The 25,225-nt window shown below is 52.9% G+C and overlaps 1 protein-coding gene across 2 annotated transcripts in view; it reads right to left on the bottom strand.

The window, feature by feature from the left end:
- Positions 1-209: 209 nt before the first annotated feature.
- The window catches only part of IDH3B (isocitrate dehydrogenase (NAD(+)) 3 non-catalytic subunit beta), a 34,397-nt gene continuing 9,381 nt past the window's right edge, over positions 210-25,225 (bottom strand). The window contains exons 8-12 of one of the 2 annotated variants that reach the window (XM_088450062.1): positions 20,589-20,691; positions 19,580-19,726; positions 17,102-17,196; positions 15,756-15,816; positions 210-1,270 (exon numbers count right to left, since the gene is read on the bottom strand). In XM_088450062.1, the coding sequence (XP_088306188.1) occupies positions 1,193-1,270; positions 15,756-15,816; positions 17,102-17,196; positions 19,580-19,726; positions 20,589-20,691 (484 nt within the window). In that variant the 3' untranslated portion in view covers positions 210-1,192. Of the gene's footprint in view, positions 1,271-12,571; positions 13,954-15,755; positions 15,817-17,101; positions 17,197-19,579; positions 19,727-20,588; positions 20,692-25,225 lie in introns of those variants that run through there. The other variant, XM_088450061.1, reaches the window with a different exon arrangement.

The following is a 25,225-nucleotide window of genomic DNA, read 5'->3' as shown; positions in this document are numbered from 1 at the left end:
TCTCTACTTTTTAAATAGACCCCTAAGCCTAATATATCGGTGATAAAGACTGCACAGGAGCGTAGTACACTGCTGTGAGGCGATAGAACAGTGCCCGCACCTCGGCGCTGTCATACTTACCACAAAATGTAATTAGCACAGGGCTGTCTCTGCTGTAGGAAGAGGAGATAGAGGAGAGCACACAGCTCCTCAGGGTTACAAAGTGTCACTTACACTCAACGCAATCCTTTTATTCACAGTGGTCAACAAACACTATTTCCTCATCTTATACATATATGAAAGATTTTATTTACTAATGATCTTGCTATATAATCACAATATATCCCATTTCTGACCCCAAACACAATATATAGTAGTCAGTGTGACATCGCGTGCGCACACAGCATAAAGCATCTGTGGGGAATGCTGGGACATAGGGGTTTATTTACTAATGGTCTTGGATGGAGAGACATCTGTTTGAAAAATGACAGTTAGGAGCTGATTGGTTGGTACTTTATCTCCATCCAAGGTTTAGGAAATAGACCCCCATAATGTCAGCACAAGTCTTCAGTAATAACTGAGCGTTCCACACACCACACAAGAACTCAGTCATCTTCCATCAATGGGGCTCATTCACATCCCTCATTTGGGAATTGCCAGGACGGATTGTTAATGACCTCGCCATGCAGCGCTGACGGTACACAACTTTCTCAGGGGGTATCGCTGGCGAGCAGGGTGATGGCTGTAACACAGGACGGGGCTATATAATCGGCAGCATTTCTCTATAAGCATCTTATGCTGGGCATACACTCTGTACAGATATCGGACGGATAATTGCATAGTGCACAGGTCCTCAAACTCTGTCCTCAGGACCTCACACAGTGCATGTTTTCCAGATCTCCTCACAGAATCGCAAATTAAATAATTAGCTCCACCTGTGGATCTTTTAAAATGCATCAGTGAGTAATGACTGCACCTGTGCACCTGCTGGGTGACCTGGACAACGTGACCTGTGTGGGGTCCTGAGGACCTAGTTTGAGAACCACTGGCCTAGTGTATGCCCAGCATTAGACATTGATTCAGCTTGAATAACACACTGATACAATCAGCACAACTAGATGGGAATACATAGCTCGCGTTAGCCACGACGGGTACAAGCTGGGTTACAGTGGTCACTGCGAGATGTCGCACAGCTGGTCACGAAGGATGGTTCCTATGAATTGAGGTTGGAGATGACGGCCTGCGTGTAATCCAGAGACGTAGCGTATCCTCCCATATCCGTTGTCCGAACCTGCAGGATATAAGAAAGCTGTCATCCCAACAGGTACAGAAAGCCATGCCATCCAATGCAGACGTTCATATGACCGTCTAACATCCCCAATTTATCTGTGCGCCTCTACTGGGTGCAAGACAGAACCTGCAATGTTAGAGGTCGCACTGTGCCGGATACACATCACCCCCCCATAGTGGCCTAGGGCCCAGTACTCGCTCTAATGCAGGGGGAGAACCCAGTCCCATCTCTGAACATTTCCTTAAACTGTCATTGAGGGAAAAACTACATTTTATTTAGGTTTGTTTCATTTTTTTTATATTGTCATTTTTTCACATAAATGGACATTTTATAGTCCCTCTCTATGGGATCATTTCCAGGCGGCAGTGCCGACTCAGTAATGTCATCATTTATCCCTGTTCCCTAGTGTCTGGGGGATGCTTCCACCCTACAAGTGTTCCACGCGCAACGCCGGACACACACAGGGGCGTCCTTGCCCTGACCGTAAGCAGCGCCATTTATAGCTTCCTCATGACGTTAGGAAGACGCCACCGCTGAGGAGACGTATTCTGTATCTGACCTCCTCTCGTACCCCGCGGGGTTACCAGGATACCCAATATCTATGCTTTATAATATGCTAAGCTTACATCACCTGTGTCACTATGATAGCCGTTATAATTACCCCAACCCCCCCAATCATTCTCTGATCATGATTCATAGAGCATCAAATGTCACCATTAATAGTCACACTACAGCCGCAATGACAATGGAATGATACCAATGTATTCTGATGTTATACGCCAGGCGGCTGTAATCCCATACATAGAACTGAATGTATAGAATCGCCCATATACCACCAATTTAGTCACAAATGGATGAATATAAGTCAGCGTCGCCCGTAATTGGTTGTGCCGCGCTGCAGAGCATTTGCAGTGTGGATACACCCAATACACATCGCTAAGACTGACTTGTGTTCAACATGGCATCAGGCCAAGGCGCATATGTCAGACTGTTATACAGCTACATAGGACAAATGACGGAATGACTGCTACAGGCTTTACATAGGGGACTGCGCCATTAGAGGCTACATATTGGGCATGATAGAGGTAAGGGTACAGCCCAGACAGTGCGGGCTATAAGCAGCTGATAGAGGCCACCGATAGTGATTGAGCCATTATACACTACACATTGGTAGGGGTCAGCACAGGACAGGGGAGGTCACATCTCAGGAGGATGAAGATGAGACAGAAGGAGCCACAGTCCAGATTGACTCCAGACACCACCTTGTTTTCCATCACTGTCTCATTGGCCGCTGGTGTCCGGGGTCACTCTCATTGGACGCTGGTGTCCGGTGGGGTCACTGTCTCATTGGCCGCTGGTGTCACCGTCTCATTGGACGTTGGTGTCCGGGGTCACTGTCTCATTGGCTGTTGGGGTCACTGTCTCATTGGACGTTGGTGTCCGGGGTCACTGTCTCATTGGCTGTTGGGGTCACTGTCTCATTGGACGCTGGTGTCACTGTCTCATTGGACGTTGGTGTCCGGGGTCACTGTCTCATTGGCTGTTGGGGTCACTGTCTCATTGGACGCTGGTGTCACTGTCTCATTGGACGTTGGTGTCCGGGGTCACTGTCTCATTGGCTGTTGGGGTCACTGTCTCATTGGACGTTGGTGTCCGGGGTCACTGTCTCATTGGCTGTTGGGGTCACTGTCTCATTGGACGCTGGTGTCACTGTCTCATTGGACGTTGGTGTCCGGGGTCACTGTCTCATTGGCTGTTGGGGTCACTGTCTCATTGGACGCTGGTGTCACTGTCTCATTGGACGCTGGTGTCACTGTCTCATTGGACGTTGGTGTCACTGTCTCATTGGACGTTGGTGTCCGGCGGGGTCACTGTCTCATTGGACGTTGGTGTCCGGGGTCACTGTCTCATTGGACGCTGGCGTCCGGGGTCACTGTCTCATTGGACGTTGGTGTCCGGGGTCACTGTCTCATTGGCCGTTGGACGCTGGGGTCACTGTCTCATTGGCTGTTGGACGCTGGGGTCACTGTCTCATTGGATGCTGGGGTCACTGTCTCATTGGATGCTGGCGTCCGCAGTCACTGTCTCATTGGACAGCCTGTGACATAATTTCAGCATCAGGTTCATACTCAGGGCAGAATTGCTGGTCCCATGTGACAATGCTGCATCGGAGGGAGAGTGGGCAGTGTACAATCAGAGCTGCTCTTATCTCTGTAATGATAAAGCCAATACGTAAGGTATCTGATTGGAAATTCTTTACCTGCTTCAATATGAAATAAGTTTGTGAAAGTCAACAACAAAAAAAAGTCACAAAAAGAGATGACATTACGGTTACAGGATTACCTAGAGTGCATCTCTACAGGACAACATGCAGATTGTAGTGCTAGGAGTACAGTACAGGTGATTGCGGTGCTAGGAGTACAGTAGAGGTGACTGCAGCACGGTGACTGCGGTGCTAGGAGTACAGTAGAGGTGACTGCGGTTCTAGGAGTACAGTACAGGTGATTGCAGCACGGTGACTGCGGTTCTAGGAGTACAGTACAGGTGATTGCAGCACGGTGACTGCGGCGCTAGGAGCACAGTACAGGTGATTGCAGCACGGTGACTGCGGCGCTAGGAGTACAGTACAGGTGATTGCAGCACGGTGACTGCGGCGCTAGGAGCACAGTACAGGTGATTGCAGCACGGTGACTGCGGTGCTAGGAGCACAGTACAGGTGATTGCAGCACGGTGACTGCGGCGCTAGGAGCACAGTACAGGTGACTGTGGTGCTAGGAGTACAGGTGACTGTGGTGCTAGGAGTACAGTAGAGGTGATTGCAGCAGGGTGACTGCGGTGCTAGGAGTACAGTACAGGTGACTGCGGTGGTAGGAGTACAGTAGAGGTGATTGCAGCACGGTGACTGCGGTGCTAGGAGTACAGGTGACTGTGGTGCTAGGAGTACAGTAGAGGTGATTGCAGCAGGGTGACTGCGACACTAGGAGCACAGTACAGGTGATTGCAGCACGGTGACTGCGGTGCTAGGAGCACAGTACAGGTGATTGCAGCACGGTGACTGCGGTGCTAGGAGCACAGTACAGGTGATTGCAGCACGGTGACTGCGGCGCTAGGAGCACAGTACAGGTGACTGTGGTGCTAGGAGTACAGGTGACTGTGGTGCTAGGAGTACAGTAGAGGTGATTGCAGCAGGGTGACTGCGGTGCTAGGAGTACAGTACAGGTGACTGCGGTGGTAGGAGTACAGTAGAGGTGATTGCAGCACGGTGACTGTGGTGCTAGGAGTACAGGTGACTGTGGTGCTAGGAGTACAGTAGAGGTGATTGCAGCAGGGTGACTGCGGTGCTAGGAGTACAGTACAGGTGACTGCGGTGGTAGGAGTACAGTAGAGGTGATTGCAGCATGGTGACTGCGGTGCTAGGAGTACAGTAGAGGTGATTGCAGCACGGTGACTGCGGCGCTAGGAGTACAGTACAGGTGATTGCAGCACGGTGACTGCGGATCTAGAGGTACAGTACAGGTGATTGCAGCACGGTGACTGCGGTTCTAGGAGTACAGTACAGGTGATTGCAGCACGGTGACTGCGGTGCTAGGAGTACAGTACAGGTGATTGCAGCAGGGTGACTGCGGTGCTAGGAGTACAGTAGAGGTGACTGCGGTGCTAGGAGTACAGTAGAGGTGACTGCGGTGCTAGGAGTACAGTAGAGGTGATTGCAGCAGGGTGACTGCGGTGCTAGGAGTACAGTAGAGGTGACTGCGGTGCTAGGAGTACAGTAGAGGTGACTGCGGTGCTAGGAGTACAGTAGAGGTGACTGCAGCACGGTGACTGCGGTGCTAGGAGTACAGTAGAGGTGACTGTGGTGCTAGGAGTACAGTAGCGGTGACTGCGGTGCTAGGAGTACAGTAGAGGTGACTGCGGTGCTAGGAGTACAGTAGAGGTGACTGCGGTGCTAGGAGTACAGTAGAGGTGACTGCGGTGCTAGGAGTACAGTACAGGTGATTGCAGCACGGTGACTGCGGCGCTAGGAGTACAGTAGAGGTGATTGCGGTGCAAGGAGTACAGTAGAGGTGACTGCGGTGCTAGGAGTACAGTAGCGGTGACTGCGGTGCTAGGAGTAAAGTAGAGGTGATTGCAGCACGGTGACTGCGGTGCTAGGAGTACAGTAGAGGTGACTGTGGTGCTAGGAGTACAGTAGCGGTGACTGCGGTGCTAGGAGTACAGTAGAGGTGACTGCGGTGCTAGGAGTACAGGTGACTGTGGTGCTAGGAGTACAGTAGAGGTGATTGCAGCACGGTGACTGCGGCGCTAGGAGTACAGTACAGGTGATTGCAGCACGGTGACTGCGGCGCTAGGAGTACAGTACAGGTGATTGCAGCACGGTGACTGCGGCGCTAGGAGTACAGTACAGGTGATTGCAGCACGGTGACTGCGGTGCTAGGAGTACAGTACAGGTGATTGCAGTACGGTGACTGAGGTGCTAGGAGCACAGTACAGGTGATTGCAGCACGGTGACTGCGGCGCTAGGAGTACAGTACAGGTGATTGCGGTGCTAGGAGTACAGTAGAGGTGATTGCGGTGCTAGGAGTACAGTAGAGGTGACTGCGGTGCTAGGAGTACAGTAGAGGTGACTGCGGTGCTAGGAGTACAGTAGCGGTGACTGCGGTGCTAGGAGTACAGTAGAGGTGACTGTGGTGCTAGGAGTACAGTAGAGGTGATTGCAGCAGGGTGACTGCGGTGCTAGGAGTACAGTACAGGTGACTGCGGTGGTAGGAGTACAGTAGAGGTGATTGCAGCATGGTGACTGCGGTGCTAGGAGTACAGTACAGGTGATTGCAGCATGGTGACTGCGGTGCTAGGAGTACAGTAGAGGTGACTGCGGCGCTAGGAGTACAGTACAGGTGATTGCAGCACGGTGACTGCGGCGCTAGGAGCACAGTACAGGTGATCGCAGCACAGTGACTGCGGTGCTAGGAGTACAGTACAGGTGATTGCAGCACGGTGACTGCGGTGCTAGGAGTACAGTACAGGTGATGGCAGCACGGTGATTGCGGTGCTAGGAGTACAGTACAGGTGATTGCAGTACGGTGACTGCGGTGCTAGGAGTACAGTACAGGTGATTGCAGCACGGTGACTGCGGTGCTAGGAGTACAGTACAGGTGATTGCAGTACGGTGACTGAGGTGCTAGGAGCACAGTACAGGTGATTGCAGCACGGTGACTGCGGCGCTAGGAGTACAGTACAGGTGATTGCGGTGCTAGGAGTACAGTAGAGGTGATTGCGGTGCTAGGAGTACAGTAGAGGTGATTGCGGTGCTAGGAGTACAGTAGAGGTGACTGCGGTGCTAGGAGTACAGTAGAGGTGACTGCGGTGCTAGGAGTACAGTAGAGGTGACTGCGGTGCTAGGAGTACAGTAGAGGTGACTGCGGTGCTAGGAGTACAGTAGCGGTGACTGCGTTGCTAGGAGTACAGTAGAGGTGATTGCAGCACGGTGACTGCGGTGCTAGGAGTACAGTAGAGGTGACTGCGGTGCTAGGAGTACAGTAGAGGTGACTGCGGTGCTAGGAGTACAGTAGAGGTGATTGCAGCAGGGTGACTGCGGTGCTAGGAGTACAGTACAGGTGACTGCGGTGGTAGGAGTACAGTAGAGGTGATTGCAGCATGGTGACTGCGGTGCTAGGAGTACAGTAGAGGTGATTGCAGCACGGTGACTGCGACGCTAGGAGTACAGTACAGGTGATTGCAGCACGGTGACTGCGGTGCTAGGAGTACAGTAGAGGTGACTGCGGCGCTAGGAGTACAGTACAGGTGATTGCAGCACGGTGACTGCGGCGCTAGGAGCACAGTACAGGTGATTGCAGCACAGTGACTGTGGTGCTAGGAGTACAGTACAGGTGATTGCAGCACGGTGACTGCGGTGCTAGGAGTACAGTACAGGTGATGGCAGCACGGTGATTGCGGTGCTAGGAGTACAGTTGAGGTGATGGCAGCACGTGATTGCGGTGCTAGGAGTACAGAAGAGGTGATTGCAGCACGGTGACTGCGGTGCTAGGAGTACAGTAGAGGTGATTGCAGCACGGTGACTGCGGTGCTAGGAGTACAGTAGAGGTGACTGCGGTGCTAGGAGTACAGTACAGGTGATTGCAGCACGGTGATTGCGGTGCTAGGAGTACAGAAGAGGTGATGGCAGCACGGTGACTGCGGTGCTAGGAGTACAGAAGAGGTGATTGCAGCACGGTGACTGCGGTGCTAGGAGTACAGAAGAGGTTATTGCAGTACGGTGACTGCGTTGTTAGGAGTACAGTACAGGTGATTGCAGCACGGTGACTGCGGTGCTAGGAGTACAGTACAGGTGATTGCAGCAGGGTGACTGCGGTGCTAGGAGCACAGAAGAGGTGATTGCAGCACAGTGACTGCGGTGCTAGGAGTACAGTAGAGGTGACTGCGGTGCTAGGAGTACAGTAGAGGTGACTGCAGTGCTAGGAGTACAGTAGAGGTGAGTGCGGTGCTAGGATTACAGTAGAGGTGACTGCGGTGCTAGGAGTACAGTACAGGTGATTGCAGCACGGTGACTGTGGTGCTAGGAGTACAGTAGAGGTGACTGCGGTGCTAGGAGTACAGTAGAGGTGACTGCGGTGCTAGGAGTACAGTAGAGGTGACTGCGGTGCTAGGAGTACAGTAGAGGTGACTGCAGCACGGTAACTGCGGTGCTAGGAGTACAAGTGACTGTGGTGCTAGGAGTACAGTAGAGGTGATTGCAGCAGGGTGACTGCGGTGCTAGGAGTACAGTACAGGTGATTGCAGCACGGTGACTGCGGTGCTAGGAGTACAGTACAGGTGACTGCAGCACGGTGACTGCGGTGCTAGGAGTACAGTACAGGTGATTGCAGCAGGGTGACTGCGGTGCTAGGAGTACAGTACAGGTGATTGCAGTACGGTGACTGCGGTGCTAGGAGCACAGTACAGGTGATTGCAGCACGGTGACTGCGGCGCTAGGAGTACAGTAGAGGTGATTGCGGTGCTAGAAGTACAGTAGAGGTGACTGCAGTGCTAGGAGTACAGTAGAGGTGACTGCGGTGCTAGGAGTACAGTAGCGGTGACTGCGGTGCTAGGAGTACAGTAGAGGTGACTGCGGTGCTAGGAGTACAGTAGAGGTGATTGCAGCACGGTGACTGCGGTGCTAGGAGTACAGTAGAGGTGACTGTGGTGCTAGGAGTACAGTAGCGGTGACTGCGGTGCTAGGAGTACAGTAGAGGTGACTGCGGTGCTAGGAGTACAGTACAGGTGATTGCAGCACGGTGACTGCGGTGCTATGAGTACAGGTGACTGTGGTGCTAGGAGTACAGTAGAGGTGATTGCAGCAGGGTGACTGCGGTGCTAGGAGTACAGTACAGGTGACTGCGGTGGTAGGAGTACAGTAGAGGTGATTGCAGCATGGTGACTGCGGTGCTAGGAGTACAGTAGAGGTGATTGCAGCACGGTGACTGCGGCGCTAGGACTACAGTACAGGTGATTGCAGCACGGTGACTGCGGTGCTAGGAGTACAGTACAGGTGACTGCGGTGGTAGGTGTACAGTAGAGGTGATTGCAGCATGGTGACTGCGGTGCTAGGAGTACAGTAGAGGTGATTGCAGCACGGTGACTGCGGCGCTAGGAGTACAGTACAGGTGATTGCAGCACGGTGACTGCGGCGCTAGGAGTACAGTACAGGTGATTGCAGTACGGTGACTGCGTTGCTAGGAGTACAGTACAGGTGATTGCAGCACGGTGACTGCGGTGCTAGGAGTACAGTACAGGTGATTGCAGGACGGTGACTGCGGTGCTAGGAGCACAGTACAGGTGATTGCAGCACGGTGATTGCGGTGCTAGCAGTACAGTAGAGGTGACTGCGGTGCTAGGAGTACAGTAGAGGTGACTGCGGTGCTAGGAGTACAGTAGAGGTGATTGCAGCACGGTGACTGCGGCGCTAGGAGTACAGTACAGGTGATTGCAGCACGGTGACTGCGGCGCTAGGAGTACAGTACAGGTGATTGCAGTACGGTGACTGCGGTGCTAGGAGCACAGTACAGGTGATTGCAGCACGGTGACTGCGGCGCTAGGAGTACAGTACAGGTGATTGCAGCACGGTGACTGCGGTGCTAGGAGTACAGTACAGGTGATTGCAGTACGGTGACTGCGGTGCTAGGAGTACAGTACAGGTGATTGCAGTACGGTGACTGCGGTGCTAGGAGTACAGTACAGGTGACTGCAGCACGGTGACTGCAGTGCTAGGAGTACAGTACAGGTGATTGCAGCAGGGTGACTGCGGTGCTAGGAGCACAGAAGAGGTGATTGCAGCAGGGTGACTGCGGTGCTAGGAGCACAGAAGAGGTGATTGCAGCACGGTGACTGCGGTGCTAGGAGTACAGTACAGGTGATTGCAGCACGGTGATTGCGGGGCTAGGAGTACAGTACAGGTGATTGCAGCACGGTGATTGCGGTGCTAGGAGTACAGTAGAGGTGACTGTGGTGCTAGGAGTACAGTAGAGGTGACTGTGGTGCTAGGAGTACAGTAGAGGTGATTACAGCACGGTGACTGCGGTGCTAGGAGCACAGTACAGGTGATTGCAGCACGGTGACTGCGGTGCTAGGAGTACAGTAGAGGTGACTGCGGTGCTAGGAGTACAGTACAGGTGATTGCAGCACAGTGACTGCGGTGCTAGGAGTACAGTACAGGTGATTGCAGCACGGTGATTGCGGTGCTAGGAGTACAGTAGAGGTTATGGCAGCACGGTGACTGCGGTGCTAGGAGTACAGAAGAGGTGATTGCAGCACGGTGACTGCGGTGCTAGGAGTACAGTAGAGGTGATTGCAGCACGGTGACTGCGGTGCTAGGAGTACAGTAGAGGTGACTGCGGTGCTAGGAGTACAGTACAGGTGATTGCAGCACAGTGACTGCAGTGCTAGGAGTACAGAAGAGGTGATGGTAGCACGGTGACTGCGGTGCTAGGAGTACAGAAGAGGTGATGGCAGCACGGTGACTGCGGCGCTAGGAGTACAGTACAGGTGATTGCAGCACGGTGACTGCGGTGCTAGGAGTACAGTACAGGTGATTGCAGCACGGTGACTGCGGTGCTAGGAGTACAGTAGAGGTGACTGCGGTGCTAGGAGTACAGTAGAGGTGACTGCAGTGCTAGGAGTACAGTAGAGGTGACTGCAGCATGGTGACTGCGGTGCTAGGAGTACAGTAGAGGTGACTGTGGTGCTAGGAGTACAGTAGAGTTGATGGCAGCAGGGTGACTGCGGTGCTAGGAGTACAGTACAGGTGATTGCAGCACGGTGACTGCGGTGCTAGGAGTACAGTACAGGTGATTGCAGCAGGGTGACTGCGGTGCTAGGAGCACAGAAGAGGTGATTGCAGCACGGTGACTGCGGTGCTAGGAGTACAGTACAGGTGATTGCAGCACGGTGACTGCGGTGCTAGGAGTACAGTACAGGTGATTGCAGCACGGTGATTGCGGGGCTAGGAGTACAGTACAGGTGATTGCAGCACGGTGATTGCGGTGCTAGGAGTACAGTAGAGGTGACTGTGGTGCTAGGAGTACAGTACAGGTGATTGCAGCACGGTGACTGCGGTGCTAGGAGTACAGTACAGGTGATTGCAGCAGGGTGACTGCGGTGCTAGGAGCACAGAAGAGGTGATTGCAGCACGGTGACTGCGGTGCTAGGAGTACAGTAGAGGTGACTGCAGCACGGTGACTGCAGTGCTAGGAGTACAGTACAGGTGATTGCAGCAGGGTGACTGCGGTGCTAGGAGCACAGAAGAGGTGATTGCAGCACGGTGACTGCGGTGCTAGGAGTACAGTACAGGTGATTGCAGCACGGTGACTGCGGTGCTAGGAGTACAGTACAGGTGATTGCAGCACGGTGATTGCGGGGCTAGGAGTACAGTACAGGTGATTGCAGCACGGTGATTGCGGTGCTAGGAGTACAGTAGAGGTGACTGTGGTGCTAGGAGTACAGTACAGGTGATTGCAGCACGGTGACTGCGCTGTTTGGGAACCACTGGATTAACCCTTGATGTTCATTTGTGCTTTCTGGTGCAGGAATAGTAAATCTCATTAAGTGCCCAATCAGCTGCCTTTGGCTACTGTGGAGCTCGTTACTGCACCACTAACTGGTCCTGGACAGGGAATGTGACAAATGCAATGAGAGGTCTCTGGCATGCATTCAGATTGCAGCGACACAACACTATACAGGGACTTCTATGTGTGAGGGGTAGTTACTATGAGACGCAGGGAAACATTGGCAGGCGGGATATCTGACATGGCGTGTAACGGCGTCGTAGCTCCTGTCCTGTAGCATCGGTATGTCATATGCCTCCAGCTATAACAGGTGTGTGGGACGTCTGCTGGTGTTCTCATGTAGAAATGCGCAGTGCTGAGAGAAACCATCAGAGGAGAGTTACCGGGTCAGAGCCACTTCCAGGACCTGGATTTTAGGGTCACCTGCTAATCCAGGAGGGAAGCTGGGTCTCAGGGACATTCATTCACGTCTGACTGACGGCTGGAAGGCCAGCTTTCATCCGCAAAAACCTACTGTAATGTTTGTGCAAATCAAAGGCCGGTCCCAAAATACTAAATAAAGGTCGAAGATCTCCGGAGAACAGAAAGTCGTTAACTAACGGCGAGATTACATTCCGTATAAACGTGTTTCCATCTGAGATACTGTCTGTGGCCGGCCAATGTTATGTACCTATTACAGAAGAGGTTCTCAAACACGTTCCTCAAGGTTCCCCAACAGTTTAGGTTTTAGAGAGATCCTTGGTTGACCACAGGTGACTTATTTAGTACCTCAGTCAGTTTGATTTAACCACCGATGCTCAACCAAGGAGATCTCAAGAACCTGAGCTGTTGGGGAGCCTTGAGGACCGCGTTTGGGAACCGCTGTATTATACCCTTCTCATTAGGCACAACTCCTCGGTGGTGCTGCTCAGCATACTGGTCAGTGTGTGTGCGCTACTTGGTCTGATGGTGGTGTATTTGGACGCAATGGGAGTGTGTGGGTCTGGTGGCATTTAAAGGGCATGTGGTACAGACTGATAATAGAGGGGAAACAAATGATATAGATTATAAGATGATAGGTTACGCTGACAACTCTGGGGCAGAGATCAGGCTGAAGCTACGCCGATGCAGGACGAGTGTCAGCCATGATAGCGGAGTATACTCTGTGAAGTCGGGGAGATATATAATAATTACAGGATAAGGAAAAGGGAACTAATCTGTATCATTATCTTTTCAGGCAGACGTGAAGCTTAAAGAAAAAGTCTTATGTTCAAACTCTCTTCAGTTTAATAACTTTGATCTGGACATCACCGGTACAACACCCACAGTCCTCACCCGAGAGCTGTAATTATATTATACACATCGCCCCAAAACAGCAGACATCCCATATATATTATGTACATTATATCTGGATAGACATTTTGTGGCAAACAGACAGAACACAGTCTACCCTCAGAGTCCATCCCTATACCCATCATACAGGGGAACCTAGGAATCTGGTTATGGGCATGTGATACAACGATGTAGGTCAGGAAAAGGCTCTCTCAGTCCGTCCCTATACCCATCATACGGGGGAACTTATGGATCTGGTTATGGGCACGTGTTACAACGATGTAGGTCAGGAAAAGGCTCTCTCAGTCCGTCCCTATACCCATCATACGGGGGAACTTATGGATCTGGTTATGGGCACGTGTTACAACGATGTAGGGCTGTAAAAAGGCTTTCTCAGTCCGTCCCTATACCCATCATACGGGGGAACCTAGGAATCTGGTTATGGGCATGTGATACAACAATGTAGGTCAGAAAAGGTTCTCTCAGTCCGTCCCTATACCCATCATACGGGGGAGAACCTATGGATGCGTTTATGGGCACGTGATACTAGGTCTGGAAAAGGCTCTCTAAAGGTGCATACACACGGTACGATATCTATGAACGATAACGTTCAACGATATATCATTCATTTTTATGCAGTGAACGACCAACGATGCGCATTCCTGCGTGAACGATAACTATATCTATGATCGTCGTACATACAGGCCAACTTGCACAATTTTACCTGTTCAGAGATGTGGCAGGATGACTTCTCTGAAAGATATCTTTCAAGTGGTTGGTGGTACAGATCGTACCGTGTGTATGCAGCTTTAGTCCGTCCCTACACCCATCATACAGGGTAACCTATGGTTCCGGTTATGGGCACGTGACATGGCGCTGTAGGTCTGGAAAAAGGCGCTCAGTCCATCCCTATACCCATCTAACTGGGAACCTATGGATCTGGTTATGGGCACGTGATACAACGATGTAGGTCAGGAAAAGGCTCTCTCAGTCAGTCCCTATACCCATCATACGGGGGAACCCATGAATCTGGTTATGGGCACATGATACAACAATGTAAGTTTGGAAAAGGCTCTCTTAGTCCGTCCCTAGACCCATCATACGGGGGAACCTATGGATCTGGTTATGGGCACGTGATACAACGATATAGGTCAGGAAAAGGCTCTCTCAGGCAGATGTACAAGGCGGAGCAGCATGGAAGAGAAGCAGGCACGATGGATGGCTCTATTAGGAGTAACGAGCATGCAAACTGTCAATCACAGCCTTGATGAAGTCGGTGGTGGTGGAATAGCCTCCCATGTCCCGCGTCCGCACCTACAGGATGAATTGGCGGCACATGCAGAACAAAAAGGAGAAAAAAATAAAAGGAAGAAAAACAAAAAACTGAAAAGAGGGGACGGTAAAGTGCGGCAATATGCTCCTTCCAGGAGACTCACAATGAGACCCCTTACACGTCTCTCCCCCACGTCCGAGCTACAATACAGTCCCTCTCCCCCTATCTTCTCCCCATGACCGGGAATCTATAGAGGCCTCCATAGTCTCTCCCCCACTCCAACAATGGCCCACATGTAATGGCCTGCAACATCGGGGGCAGCGATATTTCTGTAACTAAGCAGCTAAATTTAAAGTGGGAATTTGTGTAAAGGCAAAAAAAAAATTGCTGCTTTAAATGGCAGAAAACTTACTTCTGTCCATAACCAGCCGGCTATTACGTGTCCCCTCGTTCTAGGTCTGATCTCATCATACTGCCTGTCCTATCCTCACAGCAGGGAACATACCATGCTTATGTCACTGCTTCTCCTAATATCATATCATTAATATTATCCAAACAATGTGACCACAGCGAGCCCTGCCCATCTCACACCATACAGTGTACTCGCTGCTACTATCCCAGGAGACGGGCTAGGAAGCGGTCAGTGATCAGGCAGAGGGGTCGGTCGGGAAGCGGTCAGTGATCAGGCAGAGAGGGGTCGGTCAGGACGCGGTCAGTGATCAGGCAGAGAGGGGTCGGTCAGGACGCGGTCAGTGATCAGGCAGAGAGGGGTCGGCCAGGACGCGGTCAGTGATCAGGCAGAGAGGGGTCGGCCAGGACGCGGTCAGTGATCAGGCAGAGAGGGGTCGGCCAGGACGCGGTCAGTGATCAGGCAGAGAGGGGTCGGCCAGGACGCGGTCAGTGATCAGGCAGAGAGGGGTCGGCCAGGACGCGGTCAGTGATCAGGCAGAGAGGGGTCGGTCAGGACGCGGTCAGTGATCAGGCAGAGAGGGGTCGGTCAGGACGCGGTCAGTGATCAGGCAGAGAGGGGTCGGTCAGGACGCGGTCAGTGATCAGGCAGAGAGGGGTCGGTCAGGACGCGGTCAGTGATCAGGCAGAGAGGGGTCGGTCAGGACGCGGTCAGTGATCAGGCAGAGAGGGGTCGGTCAGGACGCGGTCAGTGATCAGGCAGAGAGGGGTCGGTCAGGACGCGGTCAGTGATCAGGCAGAGAGGGGTCGGTCAGGACGCGGTCAGTGATCAGGCAGAGAGGGGTCGGTCAGGACGCGGTCAGTGATCAGGCAGAGAGGGGTCGGTCAGGACGCGGTCAGTGATCAGGCAGAGGGGGGGTCAGGACGCGGTCAGTGATCAGGCAGAGGGGGGTCAGGACGCGGTCAGTGATCAGGCAGAGGGGGGTCAGGACGCGGTCAGTGATCAGGCAGAGGGGGGTCAGGACGCGGTCAGTGATCAGGCAGAGGGGGGTCAGGACGCGGTCAGTGATCAGGCAGAGGGGGGGTCAGGACGCGGTCAGTGATCAGGCAGAGAGGGGTCAGGACGCGGTCAGTGATCAGGCAGAGAGGGGTCAGGACGCGGTCAGTGATCAGGCAGAGAGGGGTCAGGACGCGGTCAGTGATCAGGCAGAGAGGGGTCAGGACGCGGTCAGTGATCAGGCAGAGAGGGGTCAGGACGCGGTCAGTGATCAGGCAGAGAGGGGTCAGGACGCGGTCAGTGATCAGGCAGAGAGGGGTCAGGACGCGGTCAGTGATCAGGCAGAGAGGGGTCAGGACTGAGTTTGTATTTAATCTCAATTGCTGAAGTTTAATATCAATTATCATCTCATGTTAGTCGTGCAGAACAGTCTCTCACCTTTCCCTGTTTAATCACCTTCTTCACAGCGTCAGAGATCAGATTAGAGTGATACTCGAGGCTGAAAGTGAATATATAAGAGTATAACAATACGTCCACCGAAACCTATCATATCGCCCCTCCTACATCGCGGCAGCCATTATTACTTACACATCGCCCTTCCTATACCGCCTATAGAATGGCTGTCACATGACATCCGCACTCTCACTCACCAGCCTGGCTGTCACATGACATCCGCACTCTCACTCAGCAGCCTGGCTGTCACATGACATCCGCCCTCACTCAGCAGCCTGGCTGTCACATGACATCCGCCCTCACTCAGCAGCCTGGCTGTCACATGACATCCGCCCTCACTCACCAGCCTGGCTGTCACATGACATCCGCCCTCACTCACCAGCCTGGCTGTCACATGACATCCGCACTCTCACTCACCAGCCTGGCTGTCACATGACATCCGCACTCTCACTCACCAGCCTGGCTGTCACATAACATCCGCACTCTCACTCACCAGCCTGGCTGTCACATGACATCCGCACTCTCACTCACCAGCCTGGCTGTCACATGACATCCGCCCTCACTCACCAGCCTGGCTGTCACATGACATCCGCACTCTCACTCACCAGCCTGGCTGTCACATAACATCCGCACTCTCACTCACCAGCCTGGCTGTCACATAACATCCGCACTCTCACTCACCAGCCTGGCTGTCACATGACATCCGCACTCTCACTCACCAGCCTGGCCGTCACATGACATCCGCACTCTCACTCACCAGCCTGGCCGTCACATAACATCCGCACCCTCACTCACCAGCCTGGCTGTCACATGACATCCGCACTCTCACTCACCAGCCTGGCTGTCACATGACATCCGCCCTCACTCACCAGCCTGGCTGTCACATAACATCCGCACTCTCACTCACCAGCCTGGCTGTCACATAACATCCGCACTCTCACTCACCAGCCTGGCCGTCACATAACATCCGCACCCTCACTCACCAGCCTGGCTGTCACATGACATCCGCACTCTCACTCACCAGCCTGGCCGTCACATGACATCCGCACTCTCACTCACCAGCCTGGCTGTCACATGACATCCGCCCTCACTCACCAGCCTGGCTGTCACATGACATCCGCCCTCACTCACCAGCCTGGCTGTCACATAACATCCGCACTCTCACTCACCAGCCTGGCTGTCACATAACATCCGCACTCTCACTCACCAGCCTGGCTGTCACATAACATCCGCACTCTCACTCACCAGCCTGGCTGTCACATAACATCCGCACTATCTGACATGGCATGGTCATGTGACACAAGGAGCGTAGGCCAAACATTATTACTCACTTCAGGTGACGTAGCATGTTTGTGGCGGTCAACAACATGGCGGTTGGGTTAGCGATGTTCCTGCCTACAGCCTGGGCAAAGGGATGACGGGCGCCCTGCGGGGAGATAACACACAATCATACACAGCAGCATAATGGCCAAATGGATGATGGGAGAGACTTATGGGTGATGGACACTTGTGGTAAGCGAGCGGCAGGACAGATGTGGGGGGCACATGGGTATGTCAGGTCCACATGCAGTGACTGATAACCTGGGGGGGGGGGAGGGAGGGATATAGGGATGGGGAGAGGCCCAGGAGAAAAGACGGACCCAGGTACGGAAGTTCCCCTGGGTGTGGGAATACATGGATGGCAGGACCCGTTTGGGGGATGGGGGAGGTAATAAAGGCATGGCGAGACGCCTGGCAGAAAGGCAGGACCCCTGGGGGGGGTAATATATGCATGGCGAGACGCCTGGCAGAGAGGAAGTACCCCTGCGTGTGCAGGGCCCCTGGGGGGGGGTATTATCTAGGATCACATAATTTTATAATCTCTCACATGAATGGTATTCTATATATTATTGGAGAATGGTAATACATAGCGCTGTGTGATCTGCAGTCAGTGGACCAGGGGAACAATCAGAAACAGGGGGCACAATACCAGGGTGTCAGCAGCGGCAGACTAATGGTGCGTACACACTGCGCGATTAAAGTGGACGACTGAACGATAACAATATCGTTATCGTTCAGTCGTCCACTTTATCGTCCATTTTTAACACAAAATAGATGAACGATTACGACGACGCGCGTTCCCGCGGGTCGTTCGTCATCATCGTTCATCGGGCTGACATGCAGGCCAACCTGACGACCTCGACAGGTTGCTGCATGTCAGGGAATGGGTGAGAGAGCCCGGCGCTGAACGATATCGCTAATGATATCGTTCAGCGGCTGTGCTCAATGTCATGAACGACACTGAGCACACCCTGCCGGGGACACACTAGACGATATCGCTCAGGGAGCATATCATCTAGTTTGTATGCACCTTAAGGGAATCATTATGGGGACTTTTCCACCAGAAATCTTCTGAATGGTATTTGGGAGCTGGGGGAGGGGAAGGCTGGGAGAGGGGGGGAATGGCTGGAAGAGGGGGGGGGAAAGGCTGGGGGAGAGGGGGGGAGGAGGCTGGGAGAGGGGGGGGGAAAGGTTGGGAGAGGGGGGGGGGAAAGGTTGGGAGAGGGGGGGGGGAAGGCTGGGAGAGGGGGGGGAGAAGGCTGGGAGAGGGGGGGGGGAGAAGGCTGGGAGAGGGGGGGGGGGAGAAGGCTGGGAGAGGGGGGGGGGGAGAAGGCTGGGAGAGGGGGGGGGGGGAGAAGGCTGGGAGAGGGGGGGGGGAGAAGGCTGGGTGAGGGGGGGGGAAGGCTGGGTGGGGGGGGGAAGGCTGGGTGAGGGGGGGGGGGAAGGCTGGGAGAGGGGGGGGAAGGCTGGGAGAGGGGGGGAAGGCTGGGAGGGGGGGGGGGCGGCTGGGAGAGGGCGAAGGCTGGGGGAGGGGGAAGCAGCAGGAAATCGCCATATTACTTTTCCCAACACCTTTTAGTGGGGCCCCTCTATGGCGTGATAGCGCAGAGCTAGTTACTACACCCTCAGCATTATAGGTTACAGGTTGGGTATGGGATGGAGGTAATGGGGACCCCAGTGATCAGAATCCCGATAGGGTTACCATACAGACACTTCTTAGTGCTAACCCTCCCCCTCTCCCTACCGTAACCCTCCCCCCCTAGTGCCTGAACCTAACACACATTTAAGTTAAGGTTAGGCATTTACCAGAGGGTTAGGGTTAGACACCAGGAGGGACGCTTAGGGTCAGGCACCAGGAGGGAAGGTTAGAAGGTTATGGTTAGGCACCAGGAGGGAAGGTTAGAAGGTTATGGTTAGGCACCAGGAGGGAAGGTTATGGTTAGGCACCAGGAGGGAAGGTTAGAAGGTTATGGTTAGGCACCAGGAGGGAAGATTAGAAGGTTATGGTTAGGCACCAGGAGGGAAGGTTATGGTTAGGCACCAGGAGGGAAGGTTAGAAGGTTATGGTTAGGCACCAGGAGGGAAGGTTATGGTTAGGCACCAGGAGGGAAGGTTAGAAGGTTATGGTTAGGCACCAGGAGGGAAGATTAGAAGGTTATGGTTAGGCACCAGGAGGGAAGGTTATGGTTAGGCACCAGGAGGGAAGGTTAGAAGGTTATGGTTAGGCACCAGGAGGGAAGGTTAGGCACATACCAGAGGATTAGGGAGAAGATTAGGATTAGAAAACGAACAAAAAAAACAAAACAAAAAACCACATGTCGACCATCTGACCCTGTTGACCCATTGCCTGTCTAACATCTGGTGTCTATCTAGTAACTGTATCTTGTATACCACACCGGCACAATGACGGGCCCCTGACAGAACCAGCGTTTATTATTACATGACCCGCGCATGTTGCTGTACGTGTCACACAGCTTACCGCTACTCACCGTCTCAAACACGGCGTATTCCGCACTGTAGCTTTCCCCGGGCACCACGCCAGCTCCACCGACCAGCCCTGCCGCCAGGTTATCAATGATATTACCATACAAATTTGGCATCACCAACACATCGAACTGGTAGGGGTTCTGTACCAGCTGGAGGAACAGGAGACAAACGTCTTTATTCAACAGAAGGGGGTACGAGGAAGATGGATCCCCCCCCCCCCCAACCTGTAGAGTTATGCTGGGCACACACTGGCCGATCAATTGATTGGGCAGTATATCTGCTGCCTGTCCCCCATACATATGGCATTGGCTGCGCTGCACAGTGGACGGATAGATGTGTCTGCAGACCGCCCGTACACACACAGCGGCAGCCGCAGGGAGGATGGGGGCGTACCAGTCCCGTTCCCTGGATAGATGATGGTCATTCAGTGTGTATGAATGGACCATCATCTACAGATATATATGGGGAGCTCCCACATGCCGAATCCTCTCTGGTAAGGGGCGCTCCCACATGCCGAATCCTCTCTGGTAAGGGGCGCTCCCACATGCCATACCCTCTCTGGTAAGGGGCGCTCCCACATGCCATACCCTCTCTGGTAAGGGGCGCTCCCACATGCCATACCCTCTCTGGTAAGGGGCGCTCCCACATGCCATACCCTCTCTGGTAAGGGGCGCTCCCACATGCCATACCCTCTCTGGTAAGGGGCGCTCCCACATGCCATACCCTCTCTGGTAAGGGGCGCTCCCACATGCCATACCCTCTCTGGTAAGGGGCGCTCCCACATGCCATACCCTCTCTGGTAAGGGGCGCTCCCACATGCCATACCCTCTCTGGTAAGGGGCGCTCCCACATGCCATACCCTCTCTGGTAAGGGGCGCTCCCACATGCCATACCCTCTCTGGTAAGGGGCGCTCCCACATGCCGAACCCTCTCTGGTAAGGGGCGCTCCCACATGCCGAACCCTCTCTTGTAAGGGGCGCTCCCACATGCCGATGGTGGACAGGACCTCACCTGCATGCAGCAGTTATCAATGATCATTGTGTCAAACTGGATCCGGGGATACAACTCCGACACCTCCTTACAGCACTGTAAGAACAGACCGTCACCCAGCTTCCTGCAACACAGAGCAATGTTATCTGTATGAGCCTCAGCCTCCGCAGAACCGGCTACAGAGGAGCCTCAGCCTCCGCAGAACCGGCTACAGAGGAGAATAACAGCTATAGGTCCTCCGTATAACCGGCTATAGAGCATTATTACCCTCCTCCGTATAACCGGCTATAGAGCATTATTACCCTCCTCCGTATAACCGGCTATAGAGCATTATTACCCTCCTCCGTATAACCGGCTATAGAGCGTTATTACCCTCCTCCGTATAACCGGCTATAGAGCGTTATTACCCTCCTCCGTATAACCGGCTATAGAGCGTTATTACCCTCCTCCGTATAACCGGCTATAGAGCGTTATTACCCTCCTCCGTATAACCGGCTATAGAGCGTTATTACCCTCCTCCGTATAACCGGCTATAGAGCGTTATTACCCTCCTCCGTATAACCGGCTATAGAGCGTTATTACCCTCCTCCGTATAACCGGCTATAGAGCGTTATTACCCTCCTCCGTATAACCGGCTATAGAGCGTTATTACCCTCCTCCGTATAACCGGCTATAGAGCGTTATTACCCTCCTCCGTATAACCGGCTATAGAGCATTATTACCCTCCTCCGTATAACCGGCTATAGAGCATTATTACCCTCCTCCGTATAACCGGCTATAGAGCGTTATTACCCTCCTCCGTATAACCGGCTATAGAGCGTTATTACCCTCCTCCGTATAACCGGCTATAGAGCATTATTACCCTCCTCCGTATAACCGGCTATAGAGCATTATTACCCTCCTCCGTATAACCGGCTATAGAGCATTATTACCCTCCGTATAACCGGCTATAGAAGAGCGTGATGCTCCAATTAATGAGACGGATGATGTAAATCCCCGCTGTAACGTCTGCATCATGCACAGCACAGGGAATAACTCCTCAGGGAGGAGCATCTCTCTCTGTATCATGGGAAACATATATATATATATGTATGAGATATAATGAGACGTTAGACAGAGCATTAGTCACATTGTAGCCCGGTAGCGTAAGCCCAGCTGGTGTGTGCTGCCCTCTGGTGGGCGAAGGCTTTGTGACATTACAGGATGTCACTCAGTGCTGCAATCACAGACCTAGAATGGAGACAATGCTACGCGGTGCCGTCCACTGAGCTAACGGCTGGGAATCGTCAGAACCACCGTCTGCCCGCGTTTATAATGGCGGTGTCCATATTTCTCTCACCAACACCTATGTATGCCTTATCTTTGTACTATTGGTTGTAGGGAGCAGGGGAATTACAGGTGCCTAATAACAAGAGATATGGTAAGAACTTACCTTTGTTATCTCTGTTTCTACGAAGTCCATAGGGTCCACAGGGTTGACCTTGGGGTATAGGTTGGGAACCAAATCCGGGCACCACGCAGTTAAAGCTTTTAGCTCCCAGGATGCACTTGGGTCCACTCTCCCTATAACCCCGCCCCCCAGCCAGAGGCACCTCAGATTGTAAGTAGCCAAAGGCCGGAGGAGGAGAGAAAAAGAGAGAGAAAACTGGAACACTCTAGAACCATACTCACAGAAAAGGAGACGGGAAGCCGGTGACCAGTAACACAGCCCATATGAAGCCAGGTGCGTCAGGGCGGGCGCCCTGTGGACCCTATGGACTTCGTAGAAACAGAGATAACAAAGGTAAGTTCTTACCATATCTCTTGTTTTCTACTTCAGGGTCCATAGGGGGTCCACAGGGTTGACCTTGGGGATGTCCCAAAGCAGTTCAACCAAGGGTGGGGACGCTCCTGTGCTGAGAGGAGAATCCGTCGCCAAAAAGGAAGCATCCTGAGAGGCAAAGGAAACCAATGCCTAGAACCTTAAAAAGGTATGGACAGAAGACCACGTGGACACCTAGTAAGGCAAAACAGCCGAGGCGCCACGACGAGCCGCCCACGAGGGTTACACGGCCCGAGAAAAAAACAAGCCTCAACGACAGAAATGCCCACCCATGGGTAGGCCCCTGAGGAAGACATACGAGGCCATCCAGTCAACATTTCATTATAGGCCGGCCATCGTTTCCTGTTAAAACCAGAAACCGCAGACCACCAATAAGGAGTCCGCTTACCATAAGGAACTTGAACGGATCACATAAAGCCAAAGAGGCCGGACCACAGTCCATGAGGCCACAACAGCCGAGAGGACTGGGAACTGAATGGCCATACCATAAGTTCCAGAATAATATGGAACCTAAAAACCACTTTAAGAAGAAACACAGGGCGAAAGCAACTCACACCCTGACATGATGCCCTCCAGAAGAGGGAGCCACATGAGAACGCTCCCCATTCAGACACTCTCCTGGTTGATTTAAACACCCTGAGAGAGAGAGAGAGAGCTTAAACAATAGACCATGTAATGGCTATCACAACCAGCGGTTCCATGGACTGTCCCCGGAGGGAACAAAGAACCACTACTAACTCCCCAGGAGTCCCTAGGGAGGACAAGTGGAGACATAATCCAGAAAACACTCCAAAGGATGAACTGGATATCAGAGCGGAGCAATTCCATATCTTAACCATACCGACAGTGTAGAGATCCGCACTGTCAGGAAGGCCAGGCCAAGGGTGAAACCCAAGCCAGCTGGAAGGAATGCCAGAATATCTGGAAATCCTGGACACCGGAGGATCGTATCGACAGGTACAATACCATAAGAATTATGTATGCCACAGTCCGTGGCAGATCCCAGCAAAGTCTGGCCTATCTGCTCTAAACATCTCAATGAAGACAGAGCCAGGGAAGCCCGAGGACCACAGTAGGGGCGCAGTTAAAGACAAGCGATCCAGATCCAGGGAAAAACAAGGACCCTGAGACAACAGGTCCAGATAGTGAAGCAGTAGGAACGGAGCATCGAGGAGGAGACTCCGAAAATCTTAGTACCAGTGATGTCTGGGACGACCTGGAGCCCCCAGAAGGAAAGCCCCTCCGTCTCGAATTAAACTTCCGAAGACCTCGAGGAAGAAGGGAGACCGGAGGACACAGGTACACAAAGTGGAAGGACCACTTCACTGACAAAGAGTCACTGAAGGTAGCTTCAGTACTCCTAGAGCTGGACTGTAACACCGGTAATGTGTGATCGAGTCAGAAGGCCATGGGGATCAATCCCCTCAGGGAGGCCCCCTCTGCTCACCAGGAGTTGAAACCTCTCTTGGAGAAGAGACTAGTCCCCGGGATGCACGCCGTGACGGCTGAGGAAGCCCGCTTCCCAATGGAGAGCTCCGGGAATAAACACCGCAGAGTTGGCCAGGAGAAGACCCTTGGACTATGTCAGAATGGGTGACATTCCTAACATTGCCACCCAACTACCAGTGTTGCCTAGATGGAAGCCACTGTTGTGACACTGTCGGACTGAACCTATTCAGGTTAACCGTGACAAATGGGTTAGGCCAGAGTGAAAGTCCAAGACAGCTTAAAGTATCAACAAGTTAAGTGGCAGGGCAGAAGCGACAGACGTCCAACTGCCCCGAAATGAATGCGGACCAGACACTGTCTTTAGCAAAGAACACCCTGGACGAGATGGCCATAGCCACCCGGACAGAGACCAACTCGCCTCCTTAGAAAGTATCATGGTTCGAACAGCGATCCGATGGAAAAAACTCGATCCATCTGGAGGGGAGTCAATTATGGCAAGGCCTGGAATGGAACTGAGCACATTCCACCCTACCAAAAGGTAGACACTCTGGTAGACCGCGCATCACAAAGAGTAATGACATATGTCGACTGCGTAGATATCCGCACACTCGAAGTTGAAGAGTGGAGATCTTGTCTTACGCCAGAAAAATTCTCAGATTCTGAGAATCCAGCAGTGCTCCCAGATGAAGAAAACCCTGTGAGGGATGCAGGGAGGACTTTTCTGTGACGAGAAGAAGCCCCGGTTATCCTGACCTGGCGGTAAAGTACCTTGGTGATCCTGCTAAAAGTAGGAGACCGTCCAGAGAAAGGAGCATTCGGATACACTGAACAGGTGAACTGTCAGAAAATCCATAAAGCTGGTAAACCCCGGTGGAGTTGAGGACAGCCCCAAAAGGCAGAGCCCGAAACTTACAAGTGTTGCTGTGGCACAGCAAACCTGAACCCATGCTGATGAGAGGGCTCTGTATGTACCCGTAGGTACGTATCCTGAATACTCGGATATACCATAAAATCCCCAGGTTCCAAACATCGGATGATGGAGCATGGACGATTCCACCTGAGTCAAGGCACCGTTGGAATCTGATTCAGGGATTTGAGACAGAGTATAGGCAAAGGAGGACCAGTCGGTCACCGCCCCAAAAAGAAAGTAGAACAACCAGTCCCTCACTGAGATAGTGAGGTTGGCCGAAATAGCTCTGCTTACCACAAAGACTGTATAGCTTTCTGGGATTGTAAGGCCCTGATCAGTTCTGAAGAAGGGCCCGTGTAACAATGCCTGTGAGGAGGCTGCATGAGCAATGAGAGGCCGTTGAGAATCAGTACCTCACTCTGGAAATTCCCCAGATGTAGACCTGTCCCGTCAGGCTGAGGGTATATCCTCAGGTGT

Source organism: Taudactylus pleione, unplaced genomic scaffold (genome assembly GCF_031769625.1).
Source record: "Taudactylus pleione unplaced genomic scaffold, aTauple2 ptg000505l, whole genome shotgun sequence".
In the NCBI taxonomy this organism is placed as follows: Eukaryota; Metazoa; Chordata; class Amphibia; order Anura; family Myobatrachidae; genus Taudactylus; species Taudactylus pleione.
The sequence above is the reverse complement of the archived record's forward strand: the minus strand, read 5'-3'. Positions and strand labels throughout refer to the sequence as shown.